Source organism: Lichenostomus cassidix, chromosome 1 (assembly GCF_008360975.1).
Source record: "Lichenostomus cassidix isolate B80296 chromosome 1, HeHo_3.0, whole genome shotgun sequence".
NCBI lineage: Eukaryota > Metazoa > Chordata > Aves > Passeriformes > Meliphagidae > Lichenostomus > Lichenostomus cassidix.
Window position 1 is genome coordinate 4,166,531 of NC_139479.1, and position 18,554 is coordinate 4,185,084.

Below are 18,554 nucleotides of genomic sequence, written 5' to 3' on the forward strand. Positions count from 1 at the left end.
TCCATGGCAAAGGGCCATTCCCACCTCCCTGGCTGCTTTCCTTCAAAAACTCCTGGGTTTAGAGTCAAAAACAAGAAGCAGGCTACAAAACATCTCAGATGGGTTTTACTCCCCTGCAGCACCGCTAAATCATGCATGAGGGGTGATCAAGTCTCATTTGGGATGGGATTCTGCCCTTGCAGTGCCAGAGGGAACAAGAGCTTCCCTGTGCTGAGACTGCACAACCTCCTCTGGCTGAGGAGCAGGGCTAGGCTGAGGTTCAGCGTGACCTCTGCCTGACTCATATTTTTTCCTCCTGTTACCAATAAGAACATTTTCCCCATGAGTCACTTGCAAACAGTTTCTGCGTGTTCAGGGACAAAAAAACAAAAGCTGAAGATTTTCCTGAGGAACGGTTTGTTGGTGAGACAGAACAAATCACTGGGTACTGTCAGGGGCTGTTCTGCCTGCACAGTTCAGTTAATGAGCTCTTAGAGCTGTCAGTGATCTTTTTTATAATTGTCATTTTATTTGTGTGTGTCCATTCACTTTAATGCTTTCTTCTCTGAAATGCAACAGTGAAAAACACAAGTGCTACTCTTCCACTTTTTGGATGCCTGAAGCTCAGGGAAACAATGACCCCTTCAAAAAATGTCCAGTTTAGCTGTGTCCATCCTAACACAGACCTAAAACGTGCTGGCAAAACAGTGCTTTTTCTCTTCTACTTTCTTCTCAGGCAACATAAGCAGAAACATATTTATAGTATTGTATCTGTGACCCCTACAAGGTCTGAAATACTGGGATTTCTGTCCCTTCCCATCCCCATGGCTTCCTTGCAGTGGCAAATTTGACCTGTATGACTCACTGGTGGCTGCACAAGAGCTCGGTGGCAGTGGCAGGGAATTCAAGTCTCTGGAATCACAGACAAGCACTTTAATTCTGAGCTGAACAGTTAGAGTTCCTGAAAAATTCTTTTCTCTGTAGGGAGTAGACATTAAGGTATCCATTATATGTATTCATTTTCAGAAGCAGGAATAAGTTTGTATCCTGATGGCAAGAATGATTTATTTTATTTTTTTATTTGGCTGCAAAAAAGTTATTTCTGGCTAAGTCAGCCTGTTCCTCTCTTCTAAGACCTATTGGTCTTGCTGATTGATTTAAGGCAGTTCTGACAGATCAGCTGCAGGCTCAAAGACAATTAAGTTCTGCAGTTTTTGTGAAGTTTAGGAATGTAGAAGAGGGAAGAAACCTTAGCACTGCTCCACTAAGGGAAAGACTGGCTTGAGCTCAACCCTTGCTAAATATCTGAAGTACCACAGCAGGAGCAGTTTTTAAGACTGCCCTGATGGTGAGATAAAATTCACTGGGAGTCACAGGCACCAGAAAATGCAGTCATGGGGCAAAAAGCAGATGGAAATCAGGTCTCATCTGAATTTCTTGTCACCTTCATTGGCTCCATGGTTTTGCCTTTGCCTTCTTGTCCTGGATCTGTTTATTTCCACAGTGAGATTTTCAGGACTGGTGGCACCTCCATCCATTCCCACAGTGTGCCGTGGCCAAAACCTGGACTTCCTCAGACTGACAGGCTGTAATCAGGCTGAAGCTGTAGGAGCCTGGGTGAAGTCTCGGAGTATTTACTGACAGCTGATTTTCAGAGGTTTTTGAGTGGCCAGAAGCTCAAGGGAGGTGCTTCTGCCTCTCTTCCCTGCTCTCATGAGACTCCACCTGGAATGCTGCATCCAGCTTTGGGATGTGAACCTTTCAGGATGCATCCCGAGGAGGCCATGAAGATGATCAGAAGGCTGGAACATCTCTGCTATGGAGACAGTCTGAGAGAGCTGGGGTTGTTCATCCTGGAGAAAACAAGGCTTCAGGGACACCTTAAAGCAGCCTTCCAGCAACTAAAGGGGGCTTATGAAACAGAGGGAGAGAGACTTTTTATATGGCTTAATAGTGAGAGGAAAAGGGGCAGTGTTTTTAAACTGAACTAGGGCAGGTTTAAATTGGATTTATGGAATAAATTCTTCCCTGTGAGGGTGGTGAGGCTCTGGCCCAGGGTGCCCAGAGAAGCTGTGGCTGCCCCTGGATCCCTGGCAGTGTCCAAGGCCAGGTTGGACATTGGGGCTTGGAGCAGCCTGGGACAGTGGAAGGTGTCCCTGCCATGGCAGGGGGTTGAAACTCAATGATCTTTAAGGTTCCTTCCAGCCCAAACCATTCTGTGATTCCATAATTCTAGGTTAAATGATTTAATAGTTCTCAAGCTTTAGATCCTGTCCATCTGCAGGAAGATGTGCTGGCTTCTGAAGCACAGAGCAGTTTTCATTATATTCCCAGTGATATATTCCTCAAATATATATTCCCAACGAACCCACAGTCCTGTTCCCCTCAGATCAGTCTGCCTTGAAATGTCATGACTATTTTCTGCATCTGAAATAATGATTGCTTTACAGACAAAATAATACAAAGCAAGAAAGAAATGTTCCAGCATGACCTTTCTGTGTCAAACCCCTTGCCTGAAGAAGATCAGGATCTTCTAAGTGATTAATTAAATCAGAAGTGAATCTGTCTAAAGCAATAAATGCCTAAAAAGTATGATGAGGAAGCCTGCTGTCAGCCACAATATTTCAATTACTGATAGTACAGTCTGGGAGAGTCAAATCCCATCTCTAAAAATCTGCTTCTTGATCCTGTAACATTATCCACAAATGGATTTTGATGTGGCTTTTATTGGCACATCCTTCTTTGTATAAATTGCAAACTTTAGATATACTTTTGTGTGGGATGGATCAAGTAATTTCTAAGTCCTAAAGATCTAGTTTTTGTCAGTGCCAGCCAAAAAATTCAACAAAGACATTTTTCCAGATAATTAAGATTGTTCAAAAATAAAAAGATAAATATTTCTATTTGAACATTGAATTTCACTGACTTAAGTTCCCTTTTTTATTATTATTTATTTATTAGTGGGGTTTTAAAGTCAAATGGCATCCTCTGTAGAGCCTACAGCTCCCTGTTGCCTCCCTGTGCTGGCAGGAGATGTAAGTGGTGCATCTGTGGATACAGCCTGGTGAGACATCCTTGTGCTAAGGTGCACATTCTTCTTAGAGCAGAAATGTTTCCAAATAATTTTTATTTGCCTTTTTTTTTTAAGCCTTCTCCCATACGCATTTTCCTATTTTTTTTCTGGGCAAGCATTAATTTTCCTTTGTTTTTCTTACTTTTAATTTTTATAATTAATCCCCTGATGAGCTTGATATTTGATTTTCCACGCCACAAGAACAGCTCACGAGGCTCCTACCTGAACAAACACAAATGAGAGGGGTCTGTGGTTCCAGATCCCTTTCATCCATATGAAATTGTCTACAACACTGTGATATGTGTTTAAGTGCTTCTCTGAACATATTGCCTCAGCTCCTGGAGCTGTACCTGTGATTTTCCACCCTTTAGTGTCAGCTCCTCATAAAATACCATCCCATGTTCACTCCTTGTCTTTGCATGAGCCAAGTGACATTGCACTGAAGTTATTGTCGTGTGTTGGAAAGCTGGAGGCACATCTATCTTGGGAATGTGCCTTTAGTATTTAGACAATGAAAAGAAAAGGATTTTGGTTTCTCAGACCTGCCTAAAAAGGTTCTTGATTGCCTGGGAATTGTTCTGCCTTAGGAGATGCTGGAGTTGCAGTGAAATGAGGAACACAATGAGAGCAACTGGTGAAAGAGTTTAAACTCAGGAATAAACATTGACACAGATATTTGCTTTTACTCTTAGTTTGCTTTGAAGGTGCAGAGTTAAAGACCTTCAAAGTACTGCCACCTGATGTGTGGATAGGAACTGAATTCAAGATGTTTATACCTGATATCTGAGGTGTGCAAATCTGACTCCAAAACGTTGAGTGTTGAAGGTGTGAGAGGGAATAAGTGCTCTGAAGGATAAACAGGGACTAAACCAACAGTTTTGGAGTGCATTTTTCTCAAAGTCAGGCTGAGGAGCCAAGCTGAACAGGCAGAAGAAGCAGATTCCCTGGAGAGAACATGAGAGAGAACCAGAAAAATTCCCAGTGGAGCCTCTTTGTTTCCCTTGCCAGCAGTTATCACCTCCTTGCAACAGGTAAAAAAACCCAGAGCACCTTTTTCCCTATTCCAAAAACCTCCATGCAAGGACAACCAAGCTCTACCACCCTGGAAACAAAGGGATAAGAAAGGTTTATCCAGGATGGGCCCTACAATGGCCAGGATCACTCTTTTTTCTGTTTCCATCCTCTGGGCAGCCACACGGCAGGGAAGGGGAGATGAAATTACAGGTGAGTGAAGCAAACCTGGCCAGAGGACAGCTTAATTTGGATGTGGGGTAGCTCTTTTTCTAAAAATAAAGCAGCCAAGGTGGCCACTCTGCAGAAAACTGGCAATGTCTCAATGACCATTTAAGAATCCTCTGTCGATAATTAAACAGAGAAAATCTAACTGAGCAAAAAATCCAACCTTTGTCCCCAACCTTTCATCCCCAGGCAAAATCCTTGTCATTTCCTTTGTGCCAGAAATGAACAAGTAGAATTTCTGCTCTGTCTTCAGCAATGTGCAAATTTTTATGAAACTTGTCTTTAAAATAAGCTTTAGGAGGAAATGATGTAGTAAGATGCCTGAGAAATTCCTAGATATGCATAAAATGAGGCTGTAGAAGACATGCTTAGCTTTCATCTGTGGTATGGGCTGTAATTTTGAAAACCCTAACACAGCTGTAACTGCTAAATGAACTCCTAATTTACTCTTCATTTCTGGTTTGATTTATTTGGATGAGAAAATGTCGTGATTGTTGGCTGCTCTTCGTTACGCCTTTTTTTTTTTTTTACTTAAGTGGTTTTGTGAGTCTCAGTTAAATAGAAATCATATTTCCTAGAACCTTGTAGACTTTTTTGTTATTCTATTAATTCACAGCTGAAAAGGGGTTCCTACAGATAGAGGCTACCAGAACCCCCATTTTAGTGCCTTTAAAATTAACTTTAAAATTTGGAATATGTAGAAAAATTGAGCGCATGATCGAATTTTTTTTAATGTTTTGATGCATTTGCATTTCAAAACCCAGCTTGAATTTGTCCTCCATGAACTGTTCCAGCAGATTATTTTTAAGGTTATGTCAAGACGAGAAAGGGGCTTTTTTTTTCGGTCTTGCTGCTCTCCAGTGCAAAAAGGTTTTGCAGATCTCAGCTCCCAGTAGCTCCTGTGCCGCTTGAGGGGTGAAGTTTCCAGAATTGCAGCTCTATCTGTGGCATTAAATTTTTTTGGTCATGCTCTTAGTTCTGACCAGGGTTTAACCTTGAGTCCTAAGGAGCTTCCTCCTATGCAGCATTTGCTCCCAGGCTTTCCTCTCCTTATTTTTTTCCATTAATAAAAGGTTTGCTTTAATTATTTCTGCTCTTGATTAACATTATTAAAAAAAAAACCAAAACAACAACAAAACAACAACAAAACGAACAAACCAAAAAAACAAAAAAAAACCCCAAAACCAAAAAACTTTTCCTGCTGAAAGCTGGTTGTTTCTGAGATAAAATCCTAAAATCCAGAAATGATAGGTGTAACATATCCACACTAATGCCTGCTGCTGTGCCATTGACTTCAGCTTTGACTCGCTGAAAACAACAGCCAGTGCATTTTAATTCCATCTGATTGTGCCATAATCCCATAGATGGGAGTAATGAGAACAGAAAGCCAATTTGCTAAAGAGCCCAAATTGATCCAAGCCACATTGCTCAGCAGCAAACTGCTGTCAGCAGAATAATTGAACTCTGTGAGTGTCAAAGCTTGTTTTGAGCGGTGTGGAAGTGATGGATGGTGCAAAGGTTGGTGGTGCTGCACCTTTCCCTGCCACCTTCAGTCTGCCTCTTCAGTGAGGGAATTTCTGTATACCACCATAGCCTTCTCTGCTTCTCTGCAGGCTTTGGCAGCCTCATGCTATACCTAGTATATGTATATATATATATATCTAGTATCAATGTTTAAGTATGAAATATGACTTCATATCTGCTCTGACAGCTGTAGCTTCCAATTATAAACTGTGTCTAATTCTACACCATCTTATTCTCAGTTTCATACCTGTATTTATGTTGCACATTGCTGTAGAGACTAAGCCAGCTCAGCTGACACTGGAATTTTTAGCTTTCCAGTGCTGTGTCCTCTCTGCAGCCTCAGCTCTGCATGGACAACACGAATCCTCAGGGCTCTCCTTACTCAGTTTTTCCCTTCCAGCCCCTGCTTTGCTCTTGCCGGGCTGTACATGAGCTCTGGAGAAATGGAGAGATCATAGGGATGAGGAACAAGGCTAAGCTCTTCCTTCTTACCTGCTCTACCCTCCTCTAATGTGATTTTATACTGTAACAGGCTGGTTCCTTAATACACAAGTTTCTGTTTCTCATTTTCATAGAATAAAATTTGTCTTGCTCCTCCCTCCTTGCCTGGTGCACAAAGATGTTTATGCACTTTCTCCAGGGAAAGGCTATAACAAAAATTATTTGGGTATTACTTCTGTTCCACTTTGGTTATTTGGTCATTCACATTACAAACTAATGAAAAAAAAAGAAGAAAAAAAGCTGAAACAAGATTTTTCCCCCCCACACACACCTACATGCCTAGAAGCATTTGCAGAGAAAGGCATTCTTGGAGCAGTCTTAACACATGGCAAGGGAATGCTTTCCAAAATGCAATGACAGCTGCCTGTTTATTGTCAGGCACTTGTGCCTCATGTGAGGTGTAAATTGATCAAATGCATTGAATAAAAAGCAGCCCTTGATCTCTGATTTCTTCTCCAGAACCCACATTTGTTTTCCTTTCCCCTTCTCCCGGAGGGTTATCCTAAAGTTAGCCAGAGGGAGAGGTCACCTTGATTCTCTGGCTCCCTTCACCTTCCATCCCCTCCTACACAGCCACAGCTGGTCCTGGTGAGGACTCCATCCCAGCCTTTGGAATCCTCTCCTGGCTCAGGCAGGGTGTGGGCTTGGGACAGGCTTTGGGACAGGCTTTGGGACAGGCTGGGTGTCCTCCTGTCCCTCCTGTCCCTCCTGACCACCTCCTTCAACTCCCACTTGAGGACAAAGAGCAGCCCTGGTGCCTTTCAGGGATGTGAAATCACCACCACTGTTCCAACCACTGTCCCCAGAGCTCAGGGATCAGACACAGAGTTGTCCTGCTGGCGGCTGGGTAGGAGGAAGAAGCAGGGAGTGGGGTTTCCAGCTATGCCCTCAGTCTCAATATTTTCCTGCTGACCTGCTCCTAGCAGCAGCACAGATTCCCTGGAGCCTGCTGGGAGTCTCTGCCTCTCACACACGCTCCCTGGAGCACAACTCAGCACCAAACTGCCTTTTGCTGCAGGAGGAAAGATGCAGGGAGATGAAGGAGGAAAGAGGAAGGCACAAATGAGTTAGGCAGAGCAGGGCTGGACTCCCAGAGGCTATATCTACCTACCACATCTATTCCATGTTTTCTTCTGGACACTCCCTGAACTCCAAATGGATTGTCCTGCTCAAATTGCATAAATGTCTTTTGTTTAGCTGGAAAGTTAACATGATAAAAGCACAGGATTCCTAAAAGCCTGACAATTCTTTTTTCCCCCCCTTTAATTGTTTTTATATGTTTCATCTTTTCAGTCAGGAGATAAGTTGTACAAATAAGATAAGCTGTAAATATTTTAATTGTATGCCTGTTGTGTATACTGGGTCAGCTTCAGTCTGTCTGTTGGCTGACCCTGGTGCCCTTAGAGCTCTCAGAAAAGAAAACAACCAGTCCTGCTATATTTGAATCTCTGCAGCTAATTCATATTTATCCTTATTAAAGTTTCTTCTGCTTTGGCTAGAGGATGATACAGGCATTTTAATTCTATCCGATCTGTTTCCCAAATGGGACACAGGGTGACTCAGCCCCTCTGGCTTCTATAACATCTCATTAGGAGCCAGCCTGATGTCTGTGACATGACTGTAGGTTGCTTACTGCTAATTCTTAAACTCCATCTGGTTTTGTTGCTGTTGTTGGTGCTTCTTTGTGTTGTTTTTGCTTTGGGTTTTTTTTTCCAGTTCCTGCTGAAGTGTTTCAGTTTTAAGTGAAGCACATATCAAGTTCGCTCCTCATCAGGCATGGTTTCAGAACTCTGCAAGCTGAGTCCCATCCCCAGACCTGTGTGAAATGATGTAGTTAATGACCTTATCACTGACTTTGTACTCAAGCCAATGAACCACTGCAGGTTTCAAAGGCCTGATCAAGGTCTGCTGCAAATGCAGAGAGGCAGCATAGGAGCTCCAGGAATACCTTTTGTGTCAGATACCTGGAAGTCCTTCCCAGTGATGTCTGAGCACCCAGTTTTAGCCTAGGGTGATGTCTGAAGGATGTCTTATTCCAGACATCCACTGTGACTCATCTGCCCATGAGTTCTTTGCCCTTTGTTCCCCTTATAGTCAGTGGAGAGTGATGAACTCTTTGGCAGCATGAGGCTGCAGTGAGCATTTAAAGGACTTGGATGATTCTGCCCTGGAAGTGCCTATTGTGCTCTACTGTTAATTTTATATTAACATATGTAAATTTCCTGAATATTTACTTGAGTTAAATTGCCCTTGTTCTGCCTCACACCTGAAGGCACCAAGAGCCCTTTGAATTTTCTGCCAATCTGCATCCTTTCATGACCAAAGTGATGCCTATGACAAGCAGTCACTACCAATTCTTTCTTGTGTCTGTTTTTGGAAGTAGAGTTCTTCCTAACACCAGCCTTCCTGGAAATCATTCATCCATGTTGGTTCTGTCACTGCTTTCTCATAACACTGTTTTTTACTGGATACTGCAGGGAACTTCTGCTCTGGGGTGACAAGTGAGTGCTGATCCCTTTCTTTCCTGTTTCTCTTCCACAGAAAAAGGCCTCTCTTTGCTGGGGTACCACCTGTGCAACTACACCCTGACCAAAAATGTGTTCAGAATGGTTGCCTACCAAAAGTCCTATGAGAAGAACACATCCTGTGGAGGATGGATCCCGTGGATGGTGTGTCCCCAGACACTCTACAGAACAGAGTATCACAGGGTTGAGGTCCCTGAAACCATCACTGTCACAGATTGCTGTGAAGGATATGAGCAAGTTGGACTCTACTGCTCTCTGGGTGAGTTTTAGTCAGATTGAGAGTGGAAATAAATGCTTCTTGGGGAAAAAGACTCACTTCAGCTGAGATGTGTAAAGGCTTAATTCAGTTCTGGGCCATAGGTTCCTATTCACTGAAATAAGTGAGTCTGCAAACATGTCCAGAGCTCTTTGTCCAACAGGGTAAGGAGCAGAAAAGCAGACTAAAGTTGCTGATTCTTGCTCTTTGCCATGCCTAGCCACAAATTCACTGAGCTTCCAGTGAAGCCTGAGGAAGGCACCTGTTTGTTATCCCTCCAAGGGCACACAACCTGTCCAGGTTCAGGCCAACATCCCTGTCCAGGAGCAATAATTCACATCCCTGTGCCTGCTGCAGTGTCTGCTCTGAGCCTGCCTGCACTTACACCAGGAGCTTTCTCCTCAAAAGTAATTCAGGATACACTTAGGATAACATCTCCTTTGATGTGGAGCTGGGTTTGTTCCCAGAATACAACCCCAATTTTGGTTCAAATTTAAAACAACCTGTGACCTCAGGACAACTTGGTACAAGATGCTTTCCAACCAAAATTACATTAAGACACATTTTCTTTGTGCTTCCTTGGTTACCTATGGTTACTATGTGGGAGGTCTGAAAAACTGGTGAACTCTATGGTGGATCTGATCTAACTTCTGAGTGTTAATAAGACTCTGCTCAGGAAGATTTAATCATCTTTGTCTCAAGATGGAAGCTTTTACCCCTTCCCACATCAGGGCTACTAGCTGTCAACAAGAAATTCCCAGTTTTATCAGAACTTGAGACAGAGATGGAGGGGATTCACTGGGGAAAAGGAACTGGTTTTGATAAAGTTACGTGTTTTTTGGATAAAGTTACATGTTTTTAAGGTGAACAGGCATCCTGAATTATCCAAACCAGAACTGAACTGTTCTGTCATCCAGAAAAGTTCTGCAGAACATAATTTTGTCTCCTATTTTCAGTATGACATTGCATTTTCTCTACTTCCACTTTTCAGTATGGACCTGGGCATTTACAGAATCACACACAGGAACAGCAGATTGAAAAGAAAGGTCCTTTTGCAGCTCTGGCTCTTGTTTTGGGTCATAAGACTTGAGTGACTCAGATCTGTGGGAATGTCCCCAAACCTGCTCCTGCACAGCTCATATAACATGGCATGAGGGGGGATGAGCCATATGTCCTGTCATGGGATCTGTCAAGAACAATGTGTTCATCCCACATTTAAGTTGCTTCAGAGCATTGGAGAAAGAACTTCCAAACTTTTTTTTCCCCTAGACGTTTTCTCCATAGTCACAGGTAGAATATTGTGTTTAGCAGGATTTTAACAGAAGGATGGGAACACAGAAATGGTTGATGTGTTTTGCTTGTTCTTAAAATGATTTGCTAGAGAAGAGAAATGAAAGCATAATTCTTAATTTACTGTATCCTGCCATTGTTTGGCTCCATGACTATTGTGGTGAATCAGCAAAGACACAATTTGAGCTGCAGGTTACTGTGTGCCCAAGCAGATTTGTCAGACTGGCAAAGAACCTGCTGCTGATCATCTGTATTTTCCAAGCATTGGTTCCATGCTGGGGAATATTTCCAGTACACCTAATTATTGTTGAAAAGTTACTTCAGTAAAGTCTTTTGGGTGTACAGACATGTGCAAACATGTGTGCCTGTATCAGATGGCAAGACTGAGAGGCAATCAGAGAAATTGGCTTTTTAATTCTGTTATGCAAGGAAAGAGCTGTGCCAGCTAGATGTGAAAGAGTCACCGTTGTTGTCACTGTTTGCACAAGAAATTCAAGTGTTTTTGAACCTCTGAAAATCAAGACTAACTCCTTGTGTGGAAAAAAATCATCCTGGTAATGCTTTAAATAATTTTTCCCCATATAATTCTACATCTTTTAAAAGCATCTCCTGGGATATTTTAGGCTGGAGAGCTGCTGATGATTCTGTTTCATCTAACATGAACAAATCTGTAAATCTCTTGCAGAATTTCCACCCTGCCCTTGCAATGTTGTTGATGGGCACTCAGGGCAAGTTTGTCCATGAAATACTGTGGTCACCCTGACACTTTTTCCTGTCAAAGTTAATTGGGGAATATTTTAAACCATTTAAGGATTTGTATGGCTTCTAGGTGATTTCCGTGTTTACATTATTCTGGTATCTTTGCTTTTCAGGGCATTAGTCATAAATTCTGTGAATGATAATGCACTGTCTAGACACAGTCTTAAATAAATGATGAGAAGAGAAACTGGAATTGCTGAAATTACTGCACAGCACACCGTTGAACTACTGTTATTTTTTTGTTGATGTTATCCATGCTGGCATGCTCTCCATCCTGCCAGGAGTGGAAAGGTCTCCATGACCTTTCACAGCAACCTGCTCTTGGCCTTCTCTTCCTAGAAGGAAACATTTACCCCTGCCTGGGATATGGCAGGCCCTGATTTTCTTATTTCTTTGTTGTTGGGAAAAAAATATCTAGGTCTTTGGTCAATTTACTCTGGTAGTTCTCACTAGTTGTGTGTCTGTCCATTGGGATGATGTTACAGATGCACAAAGAAATGAAACAAATGACTCTGACATTTTTAAATAACAGCTGGAAAGTTAAGTACCTAACAGTTAGGAAGTGCTGGAATTAATTCTGAAGGAAGAATTAAATAAAACCACGTTTGTTTTCTCTCTTTGTGCCTATGCATGCAGATTAGCGAACTCTTTTATTTACCTGATCCAGCTCAGCAGTGCCCCAAGGACCACATTTCCCTGTGCCCAGGGATGATGGAGACCCTGTAAGGAGCTCCCCAGAGTGTGCCATCCTGACCTCCACATTCAGTGCTCTGCTCAGCCTCTCACTGAATACAGAATTATTTATCACCTCTTAAGGTGAATCCTGGGGGATTCACAGGCAGCAATTTTTCTTCATGAAGCCTGTGGGAAGCAAGGGAGCTTCTTTGTCTTTCACAGATGGGTAACTGAGCTGCAGAGGAACTGAGATCAAACCATTCTGTGTTGCTTTCAGACACTGGGTTCAGTTTTAATTTTTTTTCTTAAATTTATTCTGATTTTCAGGGTACTTAGTGCTGCTTTTAACAACTTGTGTGGTTGGGGCAAAGCACTGCAGGTCAGGCTCGTGGACCTGTGAAACCCACAGCTCTGAAAGGTTGTTTCACCATACAAAAATTTCTCAGCATCTTGGTTCTTAGGTAGAGCTAAGATCCAACTCTCCAGGCTTGTTTCCAGCTGCTTGAATGGATGGTATGGTTACTTCTCCTGGTGCCTGGCTTGCTGCCCACTTTCCAGATGAAACCAGAGAGCTCCTTATCTGCCATCTAAGCCTGCCTGATCCCCAGCTAGGGAGGGAAAGAGTGCATCAGCACACAATGGAGGCTCATTGTTAATCACACATATACAAAAAGACCTTGAAATAAGAAGGCCCAGACAACATTAATTGTGAAGTTTCCTGAGAGCATTTGATTTGCAATGTTTAAGGTCATGCTTTAATCAGAGTGTGCTTTGTGTGCACAAGTTCCTCAGGTTTTCAGGAAAACAACTGCAAAGTAAAAATGCTCATTTTAGGTGCCCAAGCAGGGCTGGGACCTTGCAGAGCTGGCATGCAGATGTTCCCATGCTGAGTGTAACCAGAGCAGCAGGAACTGGGCCACAGCTGTCTCTGAAACCTGGGGGACAGTGGTGTCACATGTGGGCAGCATTGCAGCATCAGCCTGGGGTGGAAAGGTGCCAGAATGTCCTTTGGGACTTCACCCAGAAGCAGGTGGCACTGGCTGCCCTGCAGTTTGGGTCCCCTGTGTGTCCCCAGCAGCTGCAGAAATGGGATTGTCATCATCCCTGCCTGTTCCTGTGGTGTCTGCTGATGGGCATCTTGTCTGGGAATTGCCTTGTCCCTTTCTGAGCCCACTGAAGCTGTTTGCTTCCACACCCCCTGACCTAACAATTTACAGAAGTTCCCTCCTGTTTGAGTAAAGAAGTGAATTCTTTCCCCCATTTTATTATTGTGGGCTCTGGTGAAACCCAGCTCTGCTTTCACCTTGCCCTTTGCCTTTGGGATTTTGTAAACCTTGATCACATCCCCCTCAGCCTTCGCCTCTCCAAGGCAAAAGTCCCACTCAGGAAGGGTGTTAAATATTTGTCAGGTGCTGGACCAGCACAAATCCCAATTAACCCCTGGAGAGGCACTCAGGATAGAAAATGTCCCTCTGAGCAGGTAAAGCCTACCAATGCTCAAAGACCCCAAACCCAGGGTTGTATGATGAAAACTGCCAGCCTGCCTTTGGAACAGACTTTGCCAGGAGCTTTTTGTATAATTCCATAGATTTGTCTCCACCTTCTGATACCTGAGGCAAATGCAGGGTGCTGATCCCTGGCTCCACCACACCCTCTGGATGAAACCAGGCTGTCCAGATGGAAGGAGAGAGAGGAAGGGGGTTATGGCTGAGCTAATGGTGTCCCTCAGCATCAGTCTCCTGGGAGATCCCCCATCCTGCAGTCACAGCAGCCCCAGCAGCTCTCCAGTGGGCAGGCTGGCAAGTGACCTTTGGTTGCTAAGCTGCAGTTCTGCTTCCATACGTTTATGTAAATAACGGAGGAGAAGAGCCTGTGCTTCATCCAAATGACTGAGGAGCTGGCTGGCTTGCTCCCCAGTGCTTGCTTGGTAGGTGACTGTCCCCAGCATGATTGAAGTGGGGAGCATAAATTAAATTTCCAAAGTGCATCTGGTACAATTAGGCAGAAATGTGAAGTGAATCCATCTCCGTTTCCGCTGATCCGAAAGCGATGACCTTTTGATTTCAGATAAATGCCTGCTGTGGCACCTGGCCAGGATTCAATAGTGTTTTCTGAGATGCCATGTGACTTATTAAACTATTTATACTGCAGTAAAACACACCAAAAAAAAAAAAAAAAAAGGTAGGAAAAAAAGCTTCTTTGAACCTCAAACCTGCTTGAACTGCACCTGGATGTCAGAGCTGAAGGAATTTACACGCCTGGGTCTAGCTTGCCAAGATCCACTTGGTTTGAACAGTGAGGAGCACTGGTGAACAGGGAATTTTCTAACCCAGGGAAATCCCTTGGTGCTCCTGTTTGTGCAGGATCCACAGTGAGAGGCTGCTCAGCTCCCTGCACAGGAGGCTGGGAAGGAGCAATTCCATGGGAATGTGTGAGACTCAGCTAAGGGCAGCCAAACTGGATCACACCTTAATGTGGCTTTAGAGATCAGGAGGAATATTTCCAGGAGAAGGACCTGTTTGAGGGAATGACCTGTAGTGCCAGCCCCAGAGAGGAATATGCAAGTGGCAGCAAGTTACATAGATTTAGTTTAAATCTTGATTAATCAAGATAATTTCCCTCATCAAGAAGGTTACTTTGCTGAGGCTGTTCAATATTCCCTTCTGCTTTTCAGAAACCTCATGTTTAATCTCATCCAGAGCTGTGGGATAACAGAAATTGTAAACCCACAGAACTGGCTGCTCATGATAGATTTATAGTTTGCTGTGAACCTTTCACTTGCTATGGGCTTTATTACGTCAAACGTAGTTTTCCTGCACCACAAGTGTTTCTGTTGCAACAGTCAGGTTCATTTTTCTCCTGGCTGACTTGAATTGCTCAGTAAAGGATCAAAAACCTGTAGGTGCAAAACAAATGGAAAAGAGAACTCTTTCAGGCTGATTAGAAAGACCAGAGCTGAGCATTACTTGGAGCTGTGTTTCAGAGTGTGGGTGAAAGTAGTGTTTGTAGGGCTTGGAAATATTTTCTCTTTTCCTCTGTAGAGGAGATTTTGTGCTGGCACTGACCCAGGACAGTCTGCCCTAAGCCTCCTGCCTTAGCTGCCCTCTCTGCTGGGCTACCAACCTCCTGGAGTGGCCAGCTGGAACAGAATTACTGCAACTAAGGTTACATTTGTGCCACAACATGTCAAATGGAAAGCTCTCAATTTCTGTCTTAGACAGAACCTGTTTCCTTTGATCGTTATAAATTATTTGGATTAGTCACAGCTGACATCAGGTATAGTTGCTGTTTTGCAGTGCTTCAGTGTCTCCACATCTAAAAACTTATCTATCCACCCATCCATCCATAATTATTAATGGAAAGTTATAAATTCGAAATTTCTGTAACAGAAACATCATGGACAAGAGAAAAATCTGAGAATATTTACACCCTTGAGATGAAATAATGATATTTTAGGCTGCTGTTTTCTTCCCATTAAAACTTCAGAACAGACACGCTTCGAAAAGGAGGAGGAGGTGTTTGGTATAAATTAAATATCACCATTTTATGGAAGCAACTTTCAGTATTTTTGTTCTCAGAAATGTTTTTGTTACTTAGCACTCAATAGATCCAGTGTATTTGCTTCAAGACCTGGTACTTGTCCAATGAAGGATATGGAAACATCTGATTATCCTTGCACGTTCGATGCTGAATGTCCAGGGCTGAAAAAATGCTGCAGCTCATCCAAAGGAGCAGGCTGTGTGGATCCCATGCCAGAGGGTATGTTACTGATAAATCCAACACTGCTTCTAATAGAAATATGCCTCATTTTCCCTTCTGAGGGTGGGAGTGGGCAGGAAAACTGTTACCATAGCTCTTCCTAAAACAAACACGGGGATCTGCCTTGGGTGAATTCCAGGATATTCAGCTTCAGTGCTCACTCTGAGTGCTGTGTGGGTGCTGTGGGTCCAGCAAACCTTCCTTGGCTCCTTCTCCTTGGCTGGCTCCTCTGCCTGTGCCATATGGCAAACGAGGCCAGAGCTGGTGGCTGCTCACGGGTCCTTCACGTTTGCCAAGCTCAATCCTGCTTTGTTTCCTCCCTAAAGCTCTGTCCCCTTCTGTAGCACCAGACCTCAGATGACTTGGCTGTTTTATTTCGTGCAGGGAGGATGTTCTGGTACAACGTGACAGTGCTTGTGAAAATGGATTTTAATGAATTAATCCGGGTGGATTCCCACCTGCTGAATCATTCCCGCCTTTTGCACTCCATGGTATGTAAAACCACAAATTCCTGCCTGATTGTGCCCGTGGTTCTGTTGCTCAGGGGCCACACCTTGCTCCCCCTTTGTCCTGCCAGATTGATTTTTTTTTGGCCCTAATGTATTTCTAATTACTAAATGTCAGCTGCATCCTTAAGCAATTCAAGTAACATTGATTTAGCAGCTTCTTTAGCAAATTTTTCAGGTCTCTTCCAAGGGCAATTTAAAGACATGCTGAAATAAAGGGGATTTTCCTGCCTAAGTGGTGCTTGCTCCAGCTCTGCCTCAGCTCAGTTTTGGGCCTGTGACAGACTAGGACCAGACTTTAAGACCTTCAAAGCATGGTCTTTTCTGATTAGGAATTTTAAGTTAAACCTTTCCAGAGACAAACCTATCTGCCATAATCTGCTGGCACTGATGGGCAGGAGAATAGAAATGATAGCAGCAGCAAGGGTGTAATTCTTCCTCCTATCTGATTTCCCCTTCTCATACCCTAAAAAAGCAAGAAACCCTGGCGTTGTCACTGTGTGGTAGGGAGTAGAGGGCAAAGATCCACCAAGGCTTTTATATCTTGGTCTAAAACAAGCTGTGTGAATGTCAAACACTCAAGAAATGGGGAGTTGAGGTGAAGCTGTGCAATAATCTGCTACTCAGTGGAGTGTCTTGCTGTCTGTTCCCCTGACTCAATGCTCAGCCCACCAGCAGGTCCCTTTGCTCATTTCTAACTCTCAGTTGGGATGGCTTGGTTTGTCTGGAGTCTCTCTGTGTCTCTTAATCTCATCCCATCCCATCCCATCCCATCCCATCCCATCCCATCCCATCCCATCCCATCCCATCAGTCTTTTCCCTTTTTTTTTAGATTCCCTTTGCCAGCAGCCCATTTAGCTGTTCATAGTAAGTGTTGGACAGCTTTATTGCAGGTTAATTGTAGTGTAATGTGTTGTAGTCCATTGAGATTTTGCAAAGCAGGATTTTTCCCACCTCTTCATGGGTTACATCCTTCTGCCAAAGCATTTTGAGATCAGCTCCACACCCCTGTTCAGCTTGGCATTACTGGAACATAAATCTGTTGTGAAATGTGGAAATAAGAACTCACCTTGCATAAATACAGGCCAAAATATTGCCTTGCTGTGGTTTCTGAATTCCTTCCTGTGGTCAGATTATGATAATAATCATTGCATAATTCACATGCTGGGAAAGGACCAAGGTGCTCCAGTGTTTGCTGCCCTGTTTTCCAGATTTCTGGTGCACTGCAGCCCCTGAATGCCTCTGTGCATCACATCCAGAGTAACCGTGGGGAAATCTACAGTGGGACAGTGTCCTCCCAGGTTCTCCTTGGAATGCACCATCCAGCTCCTCTGGCAGAGGTTTCCTCTTCCCTGAAGGCCATGGTGAAGCGCCTGTGTGAAGTGATTGATGCTGAAGTGCAAGGTCATTGATTATAATCCTGTCACATTTTAGGGGCTTTCATCCCTCTCCACTTGGGATCTCGTTTATATGACCATTAATTTGCTTTCAAAGATAGCACAGAGGATCTTACAAACTTTGCAAACACGGCCCTGACCTTTTTGTTATAGGATGGAGAGTTAATGGTTATTTTGGAGTGAATAGTTTGGAAGGGAGTGCTCCTGAATTCTCAATTAAACTTACTTTCTCCCAGTCACATAGTTTTCAGATGAAAAAGCAAATGTGTCCATATTTGTAACACAATCATTGGCTGTATTAAACAGGCTCTTAAGAAAAGTGTTTTCTTGGGAAGCAGATACACTCTGTTGCCATGTTACTTCCAGTAGTTTGCACGAAACACATCAGATTTATAGGCTGTTAATTACTATAGCAGATTACTACACATTTTTAAAAGGTTACATAAAGATTTCAATATGTTAATTTTAAATGATGTCAATTTACTCATTGCTCTGTAGTCATCTGAGCATTTTCACTCCTGAAGTGCATCCATAAACACCATTTTCAATGCTCCTTATTCTGTGTTTACTCAGTCCAGCTTTCAGTGAAGTCACTGGGCAGTTCTCCTTCCTCCTGTGATGATATCTCAGGTTTGGATGACATCCCAGGGGTGTGAGGAGGAGCTGACCCTAACTGTCCTCTAATTCCAAAGAATTGGGGTAAAAACTGATATAGTGATAACATCCAGAATTGCTTTGACATTGTTACTGCAGATTTACACTGAATTTATCACAGCCAGAGCCTGGTCTACACACATTGCAGACAAATCTTGCTGCTGTTATCAATATGTGTGCAAGGTGTTGTTCTTCCTAGATGTCAATGAGTGCTCCTATGCTGGATTCAATGCTTGCCCTGAGAAAAGCAGCTGTGTAAACCTGGAGGGTTATTACAGCTGCCACCCTCAGCATGAGCACAGCAGGGTCATCCCTCACCAGCTGAGCCCAGGAAAGGAAGGTAAGAAATGTGGGTCTCACCTTGGGAAATAGTGAGGATGTTCCTGCAAGATGCTCTTTACGGGAGTCACCTGCTGG

The 18,554-nt window shown here is 43.4% G+C and overlaps 1 protein-coding gene and 1 long non-coding RNA gene across 2 annotated transcripts in view; one reads left to right on the top strand and one right to left on the bottom strand.

Annotated features, from left to right (window-relative positions):
- Positions 1–1,101: 1,101 nt before the first annotated feature.
- LOC146444094 (uncharacterized) lies at positions 1,102–13,572 on the bottom strand. Its single transcript, XR_014846801.1, has 3 exons — positions 13,432–13,572; positions 6,063–6,250; positions 1,102–1,832 (listed from the first exon to the last, which is right to left on the bottom strand). It is a non-coding gene; the product is annotated as an uncharacterized LOC146444094 (long non-coding RNA).
- A 107-nt stretch (positions 13,573–13,679) lies between these two features.
- The window catches only part of UMODL1 (uromodulin like 1), a 38,079-nt gene continuing 33,204 nt past the window's right edge, over positions 13,680–18,554 (top strand). The window contains exons 1-5 of the mRNA XM_085041994.1: positions 13,680–13,748; positions 15,419–15,580; positions 15,965–16,071; positions 17,298–17,490; positions 18,337–18,477. Coding sequence (XP_084898120.1) covers positions 15,466–15,580; positions 15,965–16,071; positions 17,298–17,490; positions 18,337–18,477 — 556 coding nt within the window. The 5' untranslated portion in view covers positions 13,680–13,748; positions 15,419–15,465. The remainder of the gene's footprint in view (positions 13,749–15,418; positions 15,581–15,964; positions 16,072–17,297; positions 17,491–18,336; positions 18,478–18,554) is intronic.